The sequence below is a fragment of the Mirounga leonina genome, unplaced genomic scaffold (assembly GCF_011800145.1).
Source record: "Mirounga leonina isolate KUSES-001 unplaced genomic scaffold, KU_Mleo_1.0 Mir_115, whole genome shotgun sequence".
NCBI classification, from domain to species: Eukaryota; Metazoa; Chordata; class Mammalia; order Carnivora; family Phocidae; genus Mirounga; species Mirounga leonina.
In genome coordinates this window covers 45643786-45668083 of record NW_023270268.1, presented here as the reverse complement: position 1 = coordinate 45668083, position 24298 = coordinate 45643786, and the positions used below count along the sequence as shown (strand labels likewise).

Sequence of the window (24298 nt, the reverse complement as noted above, 5' to 3'; positions counted from 1 at the left end):
CAGTGAAAATCAGTAGGTAATGTTTTATGAGTCATCTAGCAAAAAGGGTTTTATTTGTGACTACTAGTTTGGAAGGTAATGAGTAATGGTGCCCGAAGCTAAAATAATACATGGTGTGAACCAGAAATTATGGTCATCACATCATACTGGTGTATTTTGATTGCAGACAACAGACACAGAGAAAATTCTATAAATACAGGAGGTCCAGCTGACCAGTTATGCTTGATTCTCTTATAATGTTTTCATATAAAATACAACGTGGTTGGGAATCAATTAACAGTAACATTAATGGCTGGAACAAACTGATTCATTCTAAAATAAACACCTCACGCAATAATGAACTTTTACAATATACTCTTAACATGCTCATAAATGAATAGATGATTGGTTGAGTATATACATTTACTATATTCTTAATACTGGAGAAAATTAAAGGAAAATTAGAATGGTGAAAAGGACAGCAAAGATATATACACACATTTCCATTAATTTGAATGAATACATAAAGCACAGAACCTTATGACTTTAAATACTTGATTAACATTTGGTCTTTTAAAAAAAAGTAAAATCATTGATTGATGCAAATTCTACTTTATCCAAATTACATTATCATCTGAACAAAATGTCCAACAGCAAACATAAGCTATCTCCAAAATACTTTTTAATTGATAAAGTTTACTTCAAGTTTTTAAATAAAAACCTCACCTGCTCTCTGTATACCACAAAGTGTCAAGAAAAATTGATTCTTTTCAGAAGTCTCCAAACTTTTCTTTGCTGAATAACTATTAAAGAAATTGCCTACATAACAAGTATTTAATAACCTAAATATTTTCAAAGCTTGAATATGCAATCACGGACATTTTCACCAATGTACAGAAAATGTTACCCATTAAAATTGGCAGTGAAACAAGTTGACTTACATTCACATCTGAGATGTGTGCTCTTTTTTATTCTAATGCTTCTTGGGTTTATGTTGTGGGTTGGCTACCTGATACAGAAACCTATAAGTAATTTAATGCAAAACATGCATTCTTAGCTAGCCCAGGCAAAGCAGTAGAGGTGAAGTCTTAGGACATGCATGCACAAGACCTATGCTCAAAAAAAACATCTTCTTTGTCTCGGAAAGACAACAGAGATGATGAGTTCTGTTGAGAATTTCAGAATAGCCAGTGAGTGGGATGTGATGAGAAGGGTGTGTTTCATAACCACAGTTTGCGTTATCTTGCACTAGCCTATGAATTAGCATGCCATGCGTTCTTCTGCTAATGATGTGAATTACCACAAAGGGAAGCAAGAGCTCAGGAATAGATGGGTTCAAAACTGGAACTGAGATGAAGGTGCACGAACTGGTCTATGTTCCCAAACCCAGGCCATGAACGTCCACTGGTTTCTATACTGTACACATAAATGATGAAAATCATGAGGCAATCAAAGGGAAAAACTTTCAGAAATAAATCCCATTAAATCGAACATGGTCGATGCATTCATGATTCTGTGTTACAGTCTCAAACTTAAACCAAGTGAGTAACAGTGAAATGAAGACTCTAAGTGTTACCAGCTATGGAAGAATACCCCGCGCTTCTTACTCTGATGTTTAAAGAGTAATGCTATAAAAATCTACTAAAAAAAAAAGACAGAAAAAAGGAATGACAGCAGGGGTGTTACCATTATGTTGTCAAAGTCTTCCAGAAGGGAGACAGCAGAGTTACAGAAGTCCTACAGAAAGGGGACAGCAAGAAAACGGCAGACAATACAGATAAGATTTTTTTAGCCTAATGATGTGGGTAACCACAATACATATGAAATAGTTCATTTTAAAACAGTGTTTCAGGAGTCAAGACTTAAGATCCCAACGCCCTTACAAAGGCTTTATTAGTTCATACACCAAATGACACCACTATAGACTGGACATACATGGTAATATTCATATAAGGGGAGAGCAGAACCCAGAGGTTAAATGGTGACACAGAAGAAGTAGGAGGGCTATCAGACAGACACTCGCTATAAGTAGGGGACTTGGGGACTCCACTGGGAGCAACAGGGTGCCAGAGTCCTTCACAGCCTACAGCCAGTGGGACAACTCAGGACATGTGGGTCACATTAAACACACAAGACATTAAGTGAACAAGTCAGTGGGTCGTATATGTTGGAAGATATAGAATTAGATAGCTCCATCCTAAGTGCAAACGAAAACTGGGCATTAGGTTAACCACACATTCAATCAACCAAAACAGACAACAAATCATTACAGGGCCATCAGTGTTTACACACTAACAGGGAATCTGATTTAGAAAAAGGTAACTAGAGGCTTGGGGAAAATTTCTCTTTCTCAGGTAAATAATTCACTTGTTTGATCATTTTTATAAATGGATCCCAAGTGACATTTTTGGCTGAGAGGTTAAAAATTTTCTTCCCGCTGAGTTTGAGAGATAGAGATAAGGCAAAGGACTATCAACCGTAATAGAAAAAGTATTTTATTATACTAAGGACTAAAAATTATAGGAAGAATTTCCCAAGCAAATATCTTCTCTCACTATTTTAGGTGTAGGTATATAATTCACTGCATCTGCACATTTGTATTTGGATCCGACAGTTATCTATTAGTTGTCCACTCTCAACACCCCCCACTCTCCTCTCCTCTCTCCCAAAAATCAAGTTGTGTACATTATTTTCTAGACTTTAGGTGCGTAATTATAATTTCAGCAAATTAAATGAACATCTTTCTCATCACTCAGATAGCAGAGAAATGCCAAGTATTAGTAAGTAAAGCACCCACTTCCCTGGACATATGGGTTTCTATCCAAGGAACAAAATGATAGGGCTCAGGACATATTTACTAGTTCAGGGGTTTTCTCCTAAGCTCATTTTTGTCTTTGAAATGCATTTGAATATCTGAGTGAATGCATTAAAGGTAACTGTCAAAACTCAAGGTGTGTTTCAGTAAGGCTATTCTGCCTACCTTCAGCAAATAAGAATAAAATTATTGTGAAATACACTCAAATTACACCATCAGGGAAATTACAGAAGGGAAACCTTGAATAGCTAATAAAGTTATAAAAGGAGCCTAAATTCACAGGTAATTGGGAAATAGAAATTAAAACGTCCAAATAGGGTTCCACCTGCTCTGAATGAGAAAATTACAATCTGACAATATCAAGGTTGGTGGGGATGTGAAGAAAGGAAACAATTCATTCATAACTGATGAGAATCAGCACCACCTTGGAAATCAAATCAGCATTTCCACTTCCAAGTACATACCCTACCTAATTCTCTCCATTTATGCAGAAGACACATAAAAACGTGTTTACTGTTGCATTGTTAACAGTAAGGAAAAAATGGAAATAAATGATCATCAACAGGAGAATGGACAAATATTATGCTAATATTCATAATGGACTAGCATCAACTAAGACAAATGAATAAAACTACATATAGCAAAGTAGATATAATTCAAAATTGGCCAAAATAAAAAGTTGGAAAACAAGGCAATACATGTGTGAGACCATTATATTAAGTTTCAAATCCAAAATTAATACTGTATGTTTATGTTAATGGTTGCAAAAATATGTAGTAAAGGTATAAAAAACATTCATAAGAAAGAAAAACACTAAATTCATGATAGTGATCACCTCTTTACAGGAATGAAGGGAAACAAGAGTAGACATACTGTTTTATTTTTTAAACGACCTAGAGCAAATATGGCAGAACATTATTATTCAGTGATGCTAGGTAATAAGTCCATTAGTGTTTGTTATATTTTCTATTCTTCTCTGTATGTTTGAAATACACCTCTAGAGACTGAGGGAGGGAGAGAATAAAGGAGGGAAACAGATATTCCAAGGTGATGCTCTGTCCCTAGGGTAAGAGATCAATTACCAGACAAAGGGTAGCCGCTCAGTTTAAATGGGTTTAATCAATCCAAGAGGTATGTTTTCAGGATGTTACAGATTGACTTTTGCCAGGGAGTTTGGGAGGCTCTGACTCAGTCATTGTTCTTTCATTAAGTTATCTAATTCCTTCATTTAGATACACAATGATAGCACCTGCCCTGTGGTTAATAACCTAATGTTCTTACAAGTAACCACTAGCTATTACTGGGCACAACATTTCCCTCCTCTGTCAGAAATCTTCCTCTTTAATGTCATCAATATCCATATGATTATCTGTACCCTTTAACCAATTGCATTCTTCCAAATTTGTCTCAGCCAAATGTAAGCTAAACATATTGTCTTTCTTTGGACTATTAAAATAAACTGGCTGGCCCTGACTACTACAAAGAACAGCAAAATGATTTTGTGCACTGAAAGGGGGGAAATTAGGATAAAGCTATACCATAAAACAAGGCAAACAATAAGTCCTTTTCGTGGATCAAAACACTTAAAGATTCCCTCCAAAAGCCCCCTCCCTAGAAACTGATATGGTGTGTGTGGCGGGGGTGGGGGAGGGAGGGTGGTGAAGGAAGTTCCTTCTGTCAGAAGAAAAATATTGGATGTAAGAAAGAGGACTGGAAAACAATTTAAGCAGCATTTTGCATTATTTTCACCAATATTCTATATTTTGTGATGATTTCCACAGGATATGCAGAAAATATAATTGGAATAATATTGGAATCAGCCCCTCCCAAGTTTGTATTACAGAATTTAGACAGTCAAAATACGCTGCTTTAAGAAACCAAAATGACTATTAGGAAAACTAAACAATATTCCTTCTTCCTGGCTTCTTCTATGGGCAGCCGCTGAACACCAGTCTTATTAGGGACAATTAATATAATGACAGAAGTAAAGCATTTGAAGTGTTTTTATTCTCTTTTAATCCTTAACAGATTTAAGAAAATAAAAATCATTTTTATGGGATAGAGATTTCCTTTGAAATAATACATTCATGATATAATAAAACATCAACAAGTATGACAGCTAACATTTTTTGAGCACTTACTATGAGCCAGCCACTGTTGTAAGGGCTGTGATGTATATTAAAACATTAATTTCACAAGAACTCTATAAAGTAAATATTGCATTAGCTCCATTTTGTAGATGAGGATTTGAGGCACAGAAAGGGGACATATTCGCTACATTGAGTCCCCTTTAAATAACAGATGCTGAGTAAGGAATGGAGAGTGATCATTTTTACTTTCCTGGATAAAGAGTCTAACTAAAAAGAATGAAAACAAGTTTTCTTGCCAAAACATCCTTATGCATACCGGTATGTACTAGAGCCGTAAGAAAGTACACTCAATTATAACCATTGCATCAAATAATTTGATTAAAAATACTTAACAATACCCATGCTATTTAGCATCTATTTTCTAGACACTACACCAATGTCTTAATACATTCTTTAGGAAATACAAGAATGGTCCGTAACAGAAAATTCCATGACCAACTGAAGCAGATGTTCAGTTTCTGCAGTGGACACAGAGTTATTTTATAATGATATTGCAGTTTTCACTGGGCACCATCTAAGGTTAGATGATTCCTAGGTACATCAGCTTCTTTCATTAAGGTGGGAAGAGGCTAAGGGGATTCTTCTGTACGGTCTGAGACATATCCAGAATCCAGGAATTTATGTCCTCCCTGCCCCATCTAGGTTTTCAAATGAACCATAGCAGAAGTCACTTCTGGAATAAGTTTCTGGAAGCACTCAGGGCAGCTAAGATGAGTCTGTAGATAAAAATCAGACTGCTAAGGATTAAGGCTACTAGAAAGCTCTAGGCTCCTGGAAATAGTTTCTCAAAGCATGCATTCATTTGATAAACCTTTCATAAAATTCCTACCCTCTGGCTCACTAGATGTAAGGATAATACAGGGTATAAGACCCAGTGCCTGACCTTATCAAAAGAGGGGCTACCATGGGGTGGTTATTGGACAACTGGCCTAAGGAGCAGTCACATCCAAGGCTTAGAAAAACTCATCAGTCTTTAAAATAAGCATCTGCTAAAATTCCAAAAGTCAGTTTTGAAGGTTAAGATCAATGAAAATTCTCTAACACATTTGCTACATTTAAGAAAATGGATTCCTAGAATTAGAAAATTGCTAGGATAAGAAGAAAAATGAATTCTATTTCATAAGAAAAAAAGACATGACAAGTTCTTACATAGCTAGAGAGAATCACATTACATGCAGGCATGTAACTTGAGAAAATGGTCCTGGCCAAAATTAGAATCAACATTTCTCTATCATTTCTTATCATGAAGGATATAGGTCAGTACTACTTAGAAAAACAACCACATCCAGAATCATGTATTAAAACAACTTATCAATATTGCTTATATTCCATATAATGCTGCCTTTATTCCAGTTTAAGGATTACCACAAGGAGAATTTTTTCCTGCCACAACACCTTATTTAGCTAGATTCCAGGTATATTAATCGTTTGTACATGAGAGGAAAGGAGTTAACATTTCCCCGAGACCACCTAGGTGCAGGCACTCTGGCAAATGCTACATGTGACCTCATGACTCTAGGTGGGACCACTGAACTATCTTACTGCACCATGGGTGTATTTCACTTCCTTGGAAGAATATTATTTTCCCTCAAGTATCCAACACTTGAAGAATGGTGAGAGAAAAAAAAAAAAAAAATGTCTGCTTCTGAAAGCCCATCAGAGAGAGTAAAGCAAGTTTCAACCAACTGTTAAAAAAATATGGCGGTGGGGGAAGGTAAACATTGTACAATCACTGTTATGAAGTTGCATTTTCACTGCTGGAAGGAATTCCTGACTTCTCAAAAAAAAAAAAAAAAAAAAAAGGAAAGGTAGGACAAAAATAATGAGAACAAAAGGAAAAGCAAAGAAACAGAGTTGGCAAAAAGAATCAGAAAAAAAAAAAACAAACTACACATTAACTCTTATTAGTACAAGCAATACAACTCTACATGGTGTAAAAGAATAGTCAGGTACTTTTGAGTGTTTTGAGGAAAAATGTAGAAGTAATGGGTTCCTGCAGGTACATTTTAGGTCATAAGCTTGCCTTCGGCAAATATGCACGAATCTTTGACTATATGTAGGTTATTCTATTCAATTCCTTTAAAAAAAATGTGCTTTAGAGGAAATTGCTTGTCATGACTTGTATCAGAAGTGAAGCTTTTGAGGAAAAGCATGTTTAACTATAAATGGGCCAGTGAGTTTTCCCCATGCTAGGAATCACTTAGAGCAATTCAAAACTGAACTTAGCAGTAACAGTCTGAAAGTGAGCTATTAATAAGACAAATTATACCTTGTGATAAAAAGGTAGATATGAAAAACTAAACTTAGTGGAAGGTAAATTTTTACTTAGGCCTGAATCACTTTAAAAGGTAGCTGAATTCATCCTGGTGGGATGGTTACTCAACTTACAGCAACTTTTTTTAAATCTTGACAAGATCTAAAACAAAGGTAACTATTTTTGCTCATCCTCAAGAATAGCTAAAATACCCCTGAGGTTTTTAAATGGCTCCAAACATGCTGCTTATTTAAGTAAAATAAGTATTTCTTAATATTTTAAGCAAATCCTCATCATTTCTGTGTAAGAAGCAACTTAGGCCCATCTTACCTGACACCCAGGGAGTTTGAGCAATTATGCTAGAGGTCAGGGAGAGACAGGCACGCAGTGACTGTTGGTCACATTCCCACACAGTTGACCTATTTCCTTTCTCCTGTCCTTCTTATAGTACAGGTAAAAACAAGAACCATTTTAAAGAATGTACAATTAACCATCCCACCTCCAGCCCCCCCAAATCACTAAGTGGACTGAATGCAAAAGTGCCATAAGTTACACAATGGAGATATGCCTAGAAAGTTACACAAAATATAAAGGATGTTTTTTAAAGCATTAGGATTTCTTGCTAATTTCAAAGTTTTATGGTTTTTCTTAGAGCAGGATACACCTATGGATTGTCTACTTCCTTTGAGGTTCAAAAAAGTACCTAAATCCCAGGGTTGTTGTGGGATCTTAGATAATACATTTAAAGCGCTTAGAAATGTTTTGGCAAATAGTAAGTGCTCTATTAGTGTTAGCTGCTACTATTATTATCCTCCTCATCCTCATTAAAATAGTGCATTTTTTGGAAAAATTGGAAAGTACAAAAAGTATATAGAAACCGTGGGGGAGGGGGGTCCCAATCTCACCTCCTCTTTTTCTATTTTATTTATTTGTACAGATCTGTGGGCTTCATGAGCCTATAGTAAGCTGTGTAGGATTCCCACCACTGTTTTGTTGAACAATCACTGTAATCTCAAAAGTTAAATAAAACAGAGTTAGAGGGCATAAAAATAGCAATGATGTAAATCAAGAATGAAATTGAAGGTATCCATAAACTGACTATGATTTGTAATATGTTCTTTCCTATAGACCTTATTAAGCACATACTGAAAATAGAGTCTATGCAGGGCACTGTAGGGAGAAACCTAAGAAACAGCAGGACTTTAGAGGTACAACCTCAGAGTGATCAATCTAACAATAACAAACAAAAGTAGGAGCTAAAAGGAGTACAGAATATGGTGATAATTACAGGGAATGAGTGCTCAGTTAGGGTCACTCCGGGGATGAAAAAAAACCTTCTGCTTCTCGGGGACTGGAGAGTCATTAGCTCTTCTTGCTTTAAGGCGTACTTGTCATGAACCTAAGATACTTCAAGCTCCTATCTGATCAATGATAACAGTAAAATACACGAGAGGCATAAACCTGTAGGAGAGCTATACCTGCGCTCACACGAGATTTCCGGGATACACGGGCGGGAAGAATACGCCCCATACCCCGCACTCATGCCTAGCTAGAGGCGCTAACAGCAGGCGGAGGCTCCACTGCTGGATCTGTACAAACCTGCTGGAAAGGTCGAGCCTGCGCTTGCCTGAGAAGCCGCTGCTGCTGCTGCTGCTGCAGAAGCTTCATCTGTATTAACTGCTGCTGCGAGGTGATGGCGTGCAGCGGGGGCGGCTGCATCATGGCGCCCGAGCGCCGCTGCAGCATGTTGGACAGAGCTTGCTTGGTGTTGGTGGGGACGAAGGAGCCCGTGGGGTCCAGTCTGGAGCCACCTACAAAAGCAACCAGAAAGAAGGGCTCTCTACGCGTGTTAATGCCACAGGTCTTCCTTATTTTATCCAAACATGGAAACCTTACCTTCTAAGCCTCACTTCATGAGCGAATGGAAAATAAGGCCCCGCCACACACCATACAAACATTACAGGTATGCTGGAAACTGCAGAATTCCCAAAGGGTGGGGACGGTGATGCAGGCGTGAAGTATAGTATTTCAATGATTTCACGGAGGCCCCACTTTGGCTGATCACCTGAAATGCCTGACACGGATTCGCGGGCATGATTTCGAATCACGAGGGTTTTAAATTGCGCAAGGCCCTGGGGAATACATTACCGGCATAAAGTGTACTGCCTTCGTGGTATGTTTTGCCAAGGGTCCTAAGCCAGTCATAGAAACTCCTTTGTCATTTTAAACAAATTTGAAGCTCATGGTATTTAAGTTTCTTTACCATGGCAAAATAAAAATGCCTCTTTCGTCGTAGACTGGCATGAAAATACTCTCAAAACTCGAAAGGCTTGGAAACTTCAGATACCATGACTCAAAAGACAAAACACAGCTTTTTGAAGGCTTGAAATCAAACAGGAGATGCTGATTGTAGTGATGCCTGAGAAACCAAAGGCAATCCTTAACATACTTGCATATATAGTTTGTCAAATGCCTTTAAGAGTTTGGGGGGAAAAATTTCAACATTTGCTGGCTTAAAATGAGGTGTCAATCACTAATATATGTGTAAGAAATCCTCTATATAAATACAAGCATCTCACAAAAGATGTTTTATGTTTTTTTTTAAAGTAAGTTGTATGGTGGGAACAAACATTTTAAAGCTGAAAACCCACATTCTTTTAAAGACTCAGAACCACACCAGCAATGTGATTTATGAAATCAGCAGCATTTGAAGAACATTAGGAAAAAAAGAGGAAAGTCAATTTAAGTGATATATGGCAAGGTAACTTTTGTTGAACCAAGAACTGGAACTGTGCTAATACATAAAAACTTAATGGACTCATTTTATAGATAAAGGAGATTCTTTCTAAGGATTAAGCCATCGTCCATTTTCTTTTAATTTTCCTAACTTTTTTATAATCTTGTACCTTTGAGCCAACTAAAGAAATATAGTAAGTATCCCTGAAGCCCTCTGCACTTTCCTAATTACTTTCCGCACCTTCTCTCACCAAATGCTATTCTGAATATGGTGTTTAATATTCCCAAACATTTCCTTATAACTTTACCATACTGGTGTGTATACAGGAGGAAGAGAGAGAAATGGTAGACGGGTGGGTGGGTGGGTGTGTACACACATCTGTGTTGAGGGGCCATACTGCTTTGCATTTTAACTACATATGACTGAAAGCATACTGTACGCACTCTTCAACTTCACAGGATTCATATTTTTACAAAAATCAATTTACACATATAAAATCCCTATAAATGCTTCTTTTAACATTTTTCTTACATGTCATCATACTTAAAACTTACCTAATATCTAAATTTCCTTAACTTATAAACACCTTTTACAGTATTCTAGGGACAGAAAGTATAGGTCTTTATAAAATACTTAGCCTTCAATTCATATTGAATCGGTGTTTAAAAAGGCTAAAAAATTCCCAAGGACTTTGGAACTGAAAAGAGAAAGTCAAATGAGAAAATATGTATCATTTCCCACATTTACCATTGTCTAGTTACTCTTTATAGTCTACATTCAACAACCTATTTTTAAGAGCTTACTAAAAGCCCAAGTTTGCTTTAAGTTCTGAGGACACTACAGTGAAGGAAACAGAAAACATACCTGCCCCAACAGAGCTTATATTGTGGGAAAGCCCGATAATAAACCAGTAAGTAAGTTAAATATATAGCATATAACCAAGTGCTCATCTATGGAGAAACAGAAAGGAGAGGGGAATAAAGGTGCACGAAGGGGTGTAGCTTACCATTTATAAAAGAGGGTGGTCAGTAGAAGCCCACTGAGAAAATGGTATCTGACCAAGCCCAAAGGAGGGAGGCAGTGAGCCATGTAAAATATCTAATGGTGAGCACTCCAGGCATGGGGGCCAGCAGGTGCAAAAGCCCTGAGGTGGGAATATGTTAAGATCATTTGCTGAACATGTCTGCTGGGTTAGGCCATCTTCTATGTGCTACATTTTCGAAATTTAAGTTACACACACATACACACAGTTGTGTGTATGTGTGTTCATGTATAATATAACCCTTATTTCAGTATTCAAAGAAGAATGAACATTTTTACTCATTTTGTATAGTACAATATCCTATCACCCAGAACAGAGTCTGGAACATTATGAAGTTCAATACATTTTGTTGAATAAATAATTGAATCACCTACTCTATGAGGGCATATATTAAAATATCTCTTTTACATATAACCAAACTGAGGCACAGAGAAACTAAGACCTGGTCAAGATTACACAGCAGGAGAGTGGTTGAGCCAGACCTGAACCTAGAACTGTAACTTCTAGACCAGCCCTCTCAACCTCTAATTTAGAAGACAAAATAGGGATTCTCGCCTGCTGTAAGCCAAGAATCAAACAATGTCTCTTCCTAGCCCTTAAAATGTCATTCTCGAATTACAATAAAAATCACAACATGCAGACTAAGATCTCAAAATACACTATTTTGTTGAACAAGCAAACTTTCATTTAGAAAAAAAATTAAATTCATTTCTAAGTAAGAGATTTTTTATTTAGGGAACGTTCATTTCAGATATAAAGTCTACTTGGGCTTGAATGAAAGCCATACTAAAATCAGGAACATTTACTATAGATTCGGTAAGTTTTCCTTCTTTGATATCTCAGTCTACCTGCTGAACCAAATTTCTGAGATACTTCTCAGTATCAACAATTTATAATTCAAAACATAAGAAAATAAAGATACTGTGCAATATTGTCTAATTTTTAAAAACACAGATAAGAATTATATCTGATAAAAACACAAATTTCACAACATACAACTTTTATCAATTTTATATATTTAATTTCCTTCTAATACTGAATGAAAACTCCCAACTCAGAACATAACCTAGCAATTAAAACTGTATTTTAACACTTGAGAAATACTCCAGAATTGGCACATATTAAATTACTCTATATGTTCAGGTATTATTTGATTCTTACAATTAGAATATATTCATGTATGTGACAATCAACAATAGATTAAAAGACTCATTTAAAAAAAAAAAAAAAAACCCGTATTTTAGAAGAAGAAAAAACATTTCAAATGGGAAGGATTACAGAAATGTCAACTGAGTACTCAGTTCTTGCAGTTTCCACGTTTTGTTTCAGGTCAAAAGTAAAGAAAACCTCAAGCTACTTCACATCTCAGAGTGACCCAACCGTACTCTCTCTTCACATACCTGGAGTAAGAGATTGGTTCTGAAGGAAAAAACCCGGCTGCTGGGGCTGACCCATGAGGTTGTAGCCCCACAAGGTGGACTGTGGATGGTGCAACATCTGGGAGGAAATGGGTGAGTAGTTAGGAGGCACTCGGTATATGTTGCTCTGTGGATACTCCTTCAACATAAAGTTTAAAAAAAAAAAAAGTTATTTAACTCCATAAACTATATAGATGATGAATGCAAATTCTTATCACATTACTTGAGCCAGCTCCTATCCCAGTGGACAAGGCTGTTTTTATAGAGGGGAAGATGGAAGGCAAGAGTGTCAGCATGTTCTCTGCAAAACACTCATTTGAGTGAAAACTTTTGACTTAAGAAGTACTAGACTTAAGAAGTGAAGGGAAGATGTAAAAGGATCACTTCTGAAGTTTGTTTTTTAAAATACTAAAAGTACATCAACATTGACCACTGCCTACAACTTAAAGTGCATCTTTAGATGCTAAGTCTCTGGGGATCATTTCATCTTAGGTCACCTTAGGAAGACTTCCTGATATGTTGGGTCCGGATGAGAATGAGGCCAGAAAGACCCAATATACTTCAGGACCAATCCCTGGCCGAAACAGTATCTTATTTCCAGTTTTCAAGGCAGCAACCTAAAGACATAGACTCTCCACCATCTGCCTGCACCCCGCTCCCAGGCTTCGTCTTCCTTAAAGGTTTTTTTTTTTTTTAAGATTTTATTTTTTATTTGAGAGAGAGAATGAGAGAGAGAGAGAGAGAGCACATGAGAGGGGGGAGGGTCAGAGGGAGAAGCAGACTCCCTGCTGAGCAGGGAGCCTGATGTGGGACTCGATCCCGGGACTCCAGGATCATGACCTGAGCTGAAGGCAGTCGCTCAACCAACTGAGCCACCCAGGCGCCCCAGGCTTCGTCTTCCTTATAAGAGATGCAAAGTCTTTAAGGTTCACACCCAGATGTCTCAATTCCCCTGCCATCCCCCATTCCCCTTCTCTTAGTCTAGCCCTAAAGGATAAAGGAAAAACAAAACCTTGGATCCCTGAAATATAACCAACTGTGTAGGGGCAGTTCCAGAAGTAGTATGGGAGGAAGGGACATTACCAGGACTCACTCAGGAAATGAGAGAAGTTTTAGTACTTTTGTATCTGGAAAAAAACCAGAAACCTATCCATGTGGATTGACGGGCTAGGAGGGTCCAGATTTTAGGGAGTTGCAGCCTGGACCTCTTCAAGACAAAGGAATATTGGTAGGAAGACCATATGAAAAGAGGGCACTACCATTCAAGTGGCATCCAAAAGTGATGGTGATCTTCTCTAGTAAAACATTAATCACCAAGCTAGCAGCTAGGAAAAGATATGTTTTGGTTCTGACATAGGTAAATAATAATAAGACAAGACATCTGACCACTCAATTGTGAATATTTCTTCCATTGTACAAGAATACCCTTGAACTTTATACAAAACTGTTTCGAATTCTCTCTCAAGTATTTTCCAGGTGAATTTAAATGTAAAGATATTCTTGCACATTAATTCTATAAATGCTACAAAATTATTTCCAAATTACCATCTCATAGGTTTCTGTTGTTTTCAAGAAAATGTTGGTATAGGTAGGGAAGGCTAATAGGGAAAAAAAGGAATGAAACTTTTTAAAATTGTGTTTGTCTTCTATATAGTCTAAAAGCATGTTAAAGAAGTAAAATATACAGGAAAATAAGATGGAATGGTAAAATATGAAATCTCAGAAACATCCTACTGGATGTATTCGATGGCATGTTAGCTAGGAAATGAGAACAGTTTTTCACATTAATTTACTACATGTGTCAACTGCTCAAAAGATGATAAATATTTTAGACGTGAGATAATAAAAATATGCAAGAAGATGAGATATAAGGGATCTAAGAAATTCAAGTTTTAAATGTGAGAAATTATGAGGCACTGAAATATTAATTAAAGATTATTCACAAGAGAAGCCTAAAATTAAAGTAATGAACAGGAGGGGAGGAAAAATCAGAAGCTGTAATCCTGTGGTCTGTGACAAGTCACTGTTCATGTGCCATTCTATTAATTAAGACAGAGCTTTGTTAGGATTATAGCTATTACAATAAGGCTTCTAATGCTTTTCCTATAGCTAGAGACAGACTCTGGGCACGATTCAATCTCCTACCAGGTGTTAATGAGCCAAAGACTTCCGGACTTCTCATACTCACATCAACTCTTGAGCTTGATTTCGTCTTGCGCTTCCTTCCCTTCGTTTTCTTCTCCTCGTCTGTTGTGGTTTTCCCCTGATCTGACAGCTCAGCTGATTTCCTCTCTGGTTCCTGAGAGACGGGAGATGTGGGCTCTTCCTCTTCCTCCTCGGGAGGCAGGGGCAGTGGCTCGAGGTAGTAACTTCGGGGCTTGGGCATGGGGTGTGTGTGATACAGGAGCAGGTGATGCTGCTCCTCGTACTTGATCACCTTCCGGTCCACTCGGACAGTCCCGAACCAGGCCCAGGACAGAGGAGCTGGGTTCTTCTGACCCTCAAACAAATCCCACGGGGACACCTTCTGCTTTGTAGAGACCTGAAGACCCTGTGGTTGAGATAATGCGCCATGACCTCACGTTCAGGTCTTTTCCTGACTCAGAGGCCAGGCCTGCTTAGGACATGGATGCAAAGAACATTCTGGCTGGTGGTGAGGCTTAGAGTGCCCTAGCATACAGCAGGCAGGTAAATGTGCTGGTTCAGGGTTTCACAGCTAGATCACCGGAGAGCTGCAGCTAGAATTCAGACCTTTAAGTTCAATTCTGCGGCTCTTTAGGCCACATGATAATCTGTTCAGGCTGCAACACCAGATGGTCCAGTATATTTTACTGTAAATTGGTATTCCGCAGTTAGGGTTTTTTTTGTTTTGTTTTGTTTTCAGGAAAAAACACTTTCTAAAAAGTACTGCAATGTTGATCTTACTTTATTAAATTATGAATTATAACCCTTTCTTTGGATTTCATTTTTTTTTAACTTTGTTATTTTTGAGATAAAACAAAACTTGAGTCAAGTTAAGTCAACTTCTAACTGGGCTCAAATTAACTTCAATCCAAACATGTATGGGCTTGATTCAGTACAGGAATCTTTCACGTACTTAATAAGGCAGTTTCTGAATAGTTAAAGAATATTACTACAGAAGTTAACTTGTACCAACAGGTACAAATAAAGTCTTTTAATTCAAGCTTATCTCTACTGGGTTGAGAAGAGGAAATGTTACTCTGTTTCTGAAAATAAAGGTTTCTTATTTTTAACATTAACTGGTGATGTCTCTTGGTACTTTCCCTGGCATACCAACTTTAAAGTATTTTTCCTCAGAATGACCCCAAAAACAACTACTCAGGCATTCCATAAGATATGAATGCTCCTGTTCTTATCTACACAACTCTTTCATGGATGGATTTATCCAAAATCAAGGCTCATTTACTATATATAAATTGACTGTTTCCTAATACTGTCTTGAGCTTAGACCTCTTCCTAGGTGCAAACACCATATATCCAAATGGTTTCTAGATGTCTCACCACTAGAGAGCCCAATGACCCTACAAACTCAAACTGCCCATAACACTAGCTTTTTCTGTCTCCGCAATCACACTGGTAAAAGTACTCTGAATTAACGTAGCATTGCATTTCTCCTAAGAGCCACATTCTTTCATACCTTTAGGAAAACTCTTCCATTGGCCTGTATCACACACTTCCCTATTTCCCAACTAACTCTTAATCCTTCAAAATAATTCAAGTGTCAATTTTCTGGGGGGCCCTATTCTGACTACCTACTCCATTCTGAGGGTGATGGCTCCTTCTCAGGGTCCCCTAACACTTTGCACCATGACACACAAATCTCACCACACTGTGATCGTCTGTCTACTTCTGCTTAAGGTAAGAGCTCTTTCATCTCTGTAGTTGCTCAATGTTCATTAAATGAATAACCACTCTTCTTGTATTTAAGGGAACCTTGCTTAATATTCTATATAAAACAAGTGTTCAATGAAATACTGTTCAACAGAGAAGAAAATTAAGTACCATCACCCTAAAAATATTTTTTTACTCAAAATAGCTTACTACACGAAGACTTTATCAATCAAAATTTTCTTATCTAAACGTACTGTTGTCAACTCTGAAGTAAGATCAGATCTGGTCTTTGCCTTCTTTTATTTTTACAATACATTTTTTAAAAAAACATTTTATTTATCTATTTGAGAGAGTACATGTGCACACATGAGTGGGGGGGGCGGACAGAGGGAGAGGAAGAAGTACACTCCCCGCTGAGCAGAGACAGGGGCTGGGCTTGATCCCACGACCCTCAGGACCCCGGGATCACAATCTGAGCTGAAGGCAGACACTTAACCGACTGAGCCACTCAGATGCCCCTTAACAATACATTTTTACTTAATTTTCCTTCAGCGTGTTTCAGAAATTCACTTAAATTCACATAAAGTTTTAAATGAACTTATCTATGTAATAACGCCAATGACCAAAGCATTTAAATGACAAGACTATGCTTTAAAAAAATCAAGAAACTGTAAAATTGAGGTATCTCATATACCCTATAGGAAGAGGAGAAAATATATACAAGAAACAAACATTTACTCTTGCCTGTTTTTTATCTATAGAGTCGAATCCAGCAATTTTGTTTCCCTTAGTGTCAATCAAGGAACCCATAGGTTCGCAAGTGATGACATCACATGTCTGTTTTGGCAAAGGTAGCAACTGTCGAACTTTGTCAATACTTTCTGATCTCTTGTCTCCTAGCTCTTTCTAAAAAAAACAAACAAACAAAACAAAAAGAGATAGAGAAGTGGGACAGAAATTACAACGAAGGCAAAAGTTGGTGAGAAGGAAGTTTCTCTTTGAAACATTTCCTTTTTTATAGCCAGAATGTTCTTTAACCTTGAACATGGTCTATGATGCAGCTTTCAATTAGAGTAGTGAGTATGTTTCATTTCTTCTATTTAAGTAGAAAATAGAACACATACAATGGGACCCTGGTTACACAACAAATATCACAGTGCTGAAATGACAAAAATCCCGTGTAGTATTTGCCAGCAGTAGGCAGAAGCTGCAGCAGAGAACACGTTCTCAAATCCAGGGTCAAGCCTCAAGGTAATCGTTGGTTATTTCATTGATAAGGTCGTTAGAAATATGATCTTTTCTCTTTTCTGCACCATTTGTTTACCGTTTATTTCAAAGATTGCATTATTGGTTAGTCAAAGGAATTGGGTTTAGAAATATCAATGCAAATGATTATTTTTTCAATTATAGGTGCCAGTCCAAGCATGGTTCATCCTAAATCCAATGTGGGCATTTTTGTTACACATTTGATAGTAAATTTCCAAAGTTCCTTAAAAAGTTAAATATTTTGTGAATATAATTTTTTTAAGAAATATCTTCAAGCTATATGCTTATAACTTTTGAGTACTAGTAAGCTGAGGTAAAGCAAATAGCAGAATAACCGCATAACATCTAACTTAACACAGTAAATTAAGATAAAATGCAGCAAATAACTAATGCATAAACTATCTGAGATCATGATATATAAGCAGGTCACAAACTTACTTTCAGTTTCTTTACTAAATTCATGTATGCACGTTTGTTCTCTTCAGATCCCCCTGGGGATGCATTTGATAGGTCTGAGGCTAAGGTTCCATTGATTAAAACACCCAGCATGTCGAGAACTGTTGTGAATAATTCACTAAGAGGGGGGAAAAAAATAATTATTTTCACCTTAAAGCAAAACCAAGATATTCTTAACTAATAGCATTTTTATTTAAGGCACAGAACTTTTGATGGTAACTAAGAGAATAAGATGTGACACAGTTTGTAGTCAGCATATCAAAACTTCTACCATGCACGTGTGCAGCATACTATGTGTGAAGTAAGAACATACTTGTTAGTGTGCATGTCAACAGTTCCAGAAGTAATGATCTGGAGGAGGAGGAGGGCCCAGTCTGTCGTCCACTGGGTGCTTCTCTGCACAGTGTCAAACATTCCACCCACCTGGCACGAAAAAAAAAAATACAATAAAACTTTATTACAAAGAAAATAACATCCCATCACTTTATGTAGCCAATTTTGATTTGTTAAAAAACAAAACAAAACAGTAATAAGACTCAAGTTTATAGGTTATCATATCTTCTCTCTTAGCTAGCTACCTATTTGTCACTGTTTTTGGTTCCTTCAGCACAGGAATTTGGTCATTCAAAAAAAAAAAAAAAGAGGGGGGTGGGGTAGGAGGAGAAGGGGAACCTGAGTGTGGGCACAACATCAATAATGAATTAAGTAATAGGAAAATTAACTCTCTTTTGTTCCTAATCTTTCATAATACCCAGTTTTACAATATAACTTTAGTCCAATCTGAATAGGTCAAAACCAGGTAAGTTGATTATCTACAACTTTGTGTTGTTCAATTACTATTGCATCTAAGCCTATTGTCATAATAACACTTGGAAATATCCAGTAACACAGAAGACTGACGGGCAGCAACTGCCAAGTATCAGGCAAGCCATCCACCAGAGTAGCCTTCATTGAGGTTTGTCCAATAGGAAAAGAAAACTTCAAAGAAATGTGCAATGTGTGAGAAATTTTAAATGTCTGGATAGCCTCCCTGTCGAATTTGGTTTTTTGATCAATATGATGGAAAGTTTGACAAAAGTTCGACTTACGGCACATTTTTATATGGGTCTTTAAGTGAGTATAATCAAAGCTAATTCATCTCAAAGCAATAACCTTCTCAGACCTACTCTTAGCACAAACTGAAAAGGAGGAGAAATTCCCTGGGGCAGGAGGTGCAGAACACCAATGCCCAAAATACCTATGCCCTCTAGAAGTCAGACCAGACGGGAAGGTCAGCAGCAAGGACAGACACGTGAGAGACCGGTAAGTTGTTAGAGCAAAGAGCCAACAGTGGAAGGCCTCACACCTTGGAATGAAGAGTATGACCATCGAAGGAGTGGAACGCTGGAGTCATTTTCACATTTAGATAAGTGTAATGGAGGGAAAACACTAGAAATGCCCCTTACCAAATTTAGGCGAAGTTGCAATGCTTCATGCATCATCTGCCGTGCTTTTATGTCATCTTGGTATCGTTCTTCTCTCCAATTACTTAAAATCTAAATCAGCAAATAAATGGAAGAACCCAAAACTTATTTTCCCTATTAAAATGGATTTTTTCTTAAAGTTATATTGAGCTTCTTACCGACAGTCAAAAATAATTCTTACTTTAACGAATTAATAAACAAAGCAAAATAAAATTTTAGCTTTCCTCCTTCTTCCACGCAGACAGAAATCTGGTTATTTCTTGCTCATTGCCTTTCTAGGTGGAAGAAGAAAATTCTTATCTATTTACAATCCTGGTAATAAGTCTTAGAAAATGCTTTAAAGGAAGATGAAGTTAAAGATTAACAAACAAACAGATTACTTTTTAAATATGTTATTTCACTGGTCTTATTAAGATAAATATTGAATAGACAGAATTATATTTTATATCAGTTCTGTGTTACATTTCTAGGGACCTATGAACCCTAGCAAATGTATTATTTTGATGTTTTATTGAAGGGGGGAGTCTTGCTATCTTACACTTCTGTCTTCATTGATAAAGAATGTATATACTATTTTGAAACATATGACAATTTTCACATCAGTCAAGTGGTGTATTGTTCTACAAAGTGATTGCTTTCACTGATTCAGACTAATGTTAGAAAAGCGAAGATTTGCTTAGGAGAAGCAAACCACAAGTGGGCAACACCCTAGAATCAGATGGCAAGGGCAAAGTCCCTCCCCTTACTGCCATGCTCTGAAATATGGTAACTACTGAGAATCATCTTATGAGTTAAAATGAGTCATATGGGGAAGTAACCCTGCCCAACAGATGAACTGTAAGTATATGGCATGATGAGAGGAGAGCATTTCTCCAATCTCATCAATATAGAGTCCTCTCCCAAGTCTGACTTGAGGGTCCAAGACAGTAAACACAAAACTGTATGAGAGCTTTCATTCTAGCAACAGGACAAATAAAAATAAGTCAAATGTAAGAAGTTGCATGAACCAGGTCAAGGGGATACAAAATAACCGTGGTCCTATTTTTGGAAAGTGATCAGGGAGGGCCTCCATGAGGAGGTGACACCTGAGCACAGACCTGATGAAATGAGGGAGCAACCCTGCTATTATCTGGGAGGAAAGCCTTCCATGTAAAGGGAAAAAAAGATGCAAAGGTGCTGCAATGAGAATCTGCTTGCCAAGTTCAAAGGACAGTGGAGCACCTGGGTGGCTTTTAATAGTCAATTTAACTTCTGCCTCTTGATTTCGGCTCAGATCATGATCTAAGGGTCATGGGATGGAGTCCTGCTTTGGGCTCCATGCTCAGTGAGGAGTCCGCTTCTCTCCCTCTCTCCATCCCTCTGCCCTTCCCCCCAAGCATGCTTGATTGCTCTCTAAAATAAATAAATTAAAAAAAAAAAAAAAAGGATAGCAATGGGGTCAGTGTGAAGAGTGGAGTGAGCAAGGCATGACTGGTAGGAAACAAGGCAGAAGGGGGAGCCAGTGCCAATCATGTAGGCCTCTATAAGCCCAGACTTTGAATTTTTATTCTAGATATACTGAGAAACATTGGAGTATTTTGGGCACCAAAGTAACAGGTGATTTACATTTTAGAAGGATCACTTTGGCTGTTGTGCAAAGGATAGATCTCTCATATCTAAAAAGCGGGAGATGACGAGAGGACCAAATGAGTCAAGTATCCTTGTTCACATTCATGTAGTACCATCTGAAAGAAAGACATGATGTCATAGAAACGGAGGGCCACAGGAGGGTTCCATTTGGCTCTGTAAGCGGATAAAACATCCCACATGACCAATCTACCTACTTTGCTCAATTCCACACTTCCCAATTTCTAGTTCCATCACCTGGCTTCCTTTAAGTACACAGAATGCAAATGCCCCAAAGAGTGACCAGGAGAACTGTGGGTGGTGGAAAGCCAAAATTCAAATTCTTTGTACACAAATCAATATACCTTCTGATTTTGAAATTAGTACTTTACACTCAACTGGCATTGGTCTGGCTCTGGCAGGAAAATAAAACTGAGGGACGCGTGGGTGGCTCAGTCGGTTAAGCGTCTGCCTTCGGCTCAGGTCATGATCCCAGGGACCTGGGATCGAGTCCCACATTGGGCTCCTTGCTCAGCCGGGAGCCTGCTTCTCCCTCTGCCTGCCACTCTCTCGCTCTGACAAATAAATAAATAAAATCTTAAAAAAAAAAAAAGAAACAAAGAAAATAAAACTGAGTTTCTGAATGAAGAGAGCTCAAGCTGAGACCCTCCAGATAGGTGGGGGTGGAGCTGGAGAAGCTCGAGAGAGGTTCCTCTGTCTTAGCACCACACCTGCAACACACACTGCTTAAGCACCTCTCCCACAACGCAGGATCAGGAGAGGAGCAGATATGTCAAAGTTGTACGCAATGTACAAAATATTATTTTTATAGGGCACAATGCATAATTACTGTTACAAAACTGTGAATCTTGTGGTGCCTAGAATGCCAGGTAGGAAAATAGGACATGGATTGTGTTTCCTTGCAGCTAATCAAAATATGTGGTCGTCTTATTAGTTTAATCTCAGTATTTGAAAGGAAAACAAATTAATGTCATTAGAAAAATACTTGCCTGGCTTAATATTCTCGTATACTTTACCTGATTAACTTGATTCTGAAGAGATGTTAGGAGGCCTTCCCGTTGTTCATCTTGTCCCTTAAGGCAGGTAAGGACCAGTGAGAGGAAAGGTTGTTGACTCAAAAGAGACATACTACAAAGGAAGTAGTAACAGCAGATCTAGTTAGAAAGGATGGATTACTTCCTGTGCAACATAGATCTCTTGCCCTTGGGTTATTGGCTCTTATTTATTTTACTACTAGAAAAGGAAAGAGAGTAGTAAATAGCCAAAGCCTACTTAAAAAGTTAAATCATAGCTCTATTAAAAAGATTAAAAGCCACTGTGATGATTCTAAATAATTTAATATGCTCTCCTGCCCTTGAAGGCATTCCCAAACTAGCATAAATTCATATTGCAAGAGCATGTTGGGGGAGTGCAGTGAGAAGAGAATTTCTATTTTGTATCAGTAAGCTGAATTGAAGATGCACATCAGCAGCAGTATCACTTTATATGCAGAAGAAAATGAAAAATTTAAAAATTTCTGTCACACAAAACTATTATCTTAGAGTCAAAGAAACAGGCCTATACGACTGTTGTGCTTATATTATTTTTTAGCACATTTCTTAAGACCAAAGAGGGCGGGTATTGAGAGAAATTAAGATCAGCACCTAGGTCTGAGGATCCAAAAGCAGTGAGCTTGTTAGTGACCCACCATATCCCATAGCCTCATCATAAGAGGTGTTAAGGCATTTGAGTTAAAAAATATATATATATATATTTTAAATTGTCATTTTATTAATATTTCTTCAATTATCGGAGAACTAACAAATCATATTGACAAACAAAGTGCTATGTGGGAAAAAAAATTCTTAAAAGGAGATCGAGACCCAAAGATTTCAATGTGCTTCATCCTCTACCAGCAGAGCTGAGAGATACTGACTTGGGAAGAGTCATCTTTAAACTATGCAATACCATCTGTGTCCCCTCCGTGCGAAGAGAGGCAATGTACATGCAACATCCATTAGCAAATTAACTTCCAGAATTAAAACTGAGTCATCGGGTTGGTTGACTGACCCTCACAAAGGTAACACCCAAAACAACCAGGAAACAAACAAAATACATGTAAAATAGATCTCTACGAAAATGCACTTTAGTTAAAGAGCAGGAGGGTCTCAGGAGCCAGACAACCCAGGTTTAAACTCAAGTCTTACAGTAAACTCCTTAGCTGTGTGTCCTTGTGAAATTAACTTTTCAGTGCCTCCCTTCCTTCATCTTAAGAAAGGTATAATGAGAGTGCCCACCACATATGATTGCTGTGATAATTTAAAAGTTCATGTATGTATGTGATGTGTTTTATACAATGGCATTTCATAAGGGCTCAATAAATGGTAGCTACTAGAATATTAATTAGGGGGTAAGAACTATACATGTTCAGAGTTTTTTGTTTTTTCTTTTTTAAATGGAAGAGATCTTATTTCCCTTCACTCCTGAGGTGCTAAATTCATATTTTCACAGTAGAGCATAGCTCTGTTCTTTCTCAGTAACAGAGTCAGTCTGCAAATTTAATTATTTGAAACTATTTCTGGGGCCTAAAATAAATGAAGTAAAGATTAAACTTAGTGGTTTATAAATTTTAGTATTTAGTCTAGAACAAGAGCCCTAAATGTTAAAAATATTACTATCTTAGGGCCCAACAGGACAGAATGATAAATAATTCTATGTATTTTAAACATAAATAATTAAAACAATGAAAAGTAATTAAATGTAGAATATAGGGACTAAATGGATATCCAGATCTGATTCAACAGGTCTGAGGTGAGGCTAAGAAGTTGGTATTTTTAATGGCTCAGCAGTGATTTGGGTACACAAGTAGAATGAACTGGTGTACTAAATATGTTTAACCTGGAACTTTTTAGGATCTGAGCTTTACCTAACAGATTATTTTCATTTCCATTTAAAAACATAATTTCAGTGCACTCTGGGTACACTGACCATGTATGTCTGCAAGATGCTACTTGTTCTCAATCATTCCTTAAGCCCTCACAAAGAAACACACCTTGCAGCCGTACCTTTTCTGTTTTTGTCTGTCTCTTTCCTTTTTTGAAGAGGAGCCCAAGTGCTGTCGCTTCTCCAGCTCCTCTCCAGCAGCTTTTAGTACCCTTCCTTGCACAGAGGTCGGCAGCCTGGCAATTAGGGGGGCCACCAGCCACACACCCCTGCGTTCAGAGGAGCTAAAATCAGAAATAGGTGTTATACCTACGGAGG

The 24298-nt window shown here is 37.5% G+C and overlaps 2 protein-coding genes across 2 annotated transcripts in view; one reads left to right on the top strand and one right to left on the bottom strand.

The window, feature by feature from the left end:
- The window catches only part of MED12L (mediator complex subunit 12L), a 317050-nt gene that overhangs the window by 23350 nt on the left and 269402 nt on the right, over positions 1 to 24298 (bottom strand). Inside the window, exons 30-38 of the mRNA XM_034997061.1 lie at positions 24103 to 24264; positions 22075 to 22186; positions 19415 to 19504; positions 18283 to 18392; positions 17952 to 18087; positions 16992 to 17153; positions 14584 to 14946; positions 12378 to 12534; positions 8798 to 9009 (exon numbers count right to left, since the gene is read on the bottom strand). Of these exons, the coding sequence (XP_034852952.1) occupies positions 8798 to 9009; positions 12378 to 12534; positions 14584 to 14946; positions 16992 to 17153; positions 17952 to 18087; positions 18283 to 18392; positions 19415 to 19504; positions 22075 to 22186; positions 24103 to 24264 (1504 nt within the window). The remainder of the gene's footprint in view (positions 1 to 8797; positions 9010 to 12377; positions 12535 to 14583; positions 14947 to 16991; positions 17154 to 17951; positions 18088 to 18282; positions 18393 to 19414; positions 19505 to 22074; positions 22187 to 24102; positions 24265 to 24298) is intronic.
- P2RY12 (purinergic receptor P2Y12) overlaps positions 17093 to 24298 on the top strand; it is a 45412-nt gene continuing 38206 nt past the window's right edge. Inside the window, exon 1 of the mRNA XM_034997097.1 lies at positions 17093 to 17498. The gene's annotated coding sequence lies outside the window, so the exon portion shown is untranslated. The remainder of the gene's footprint in view (positions 17499 to 24298) is intronic.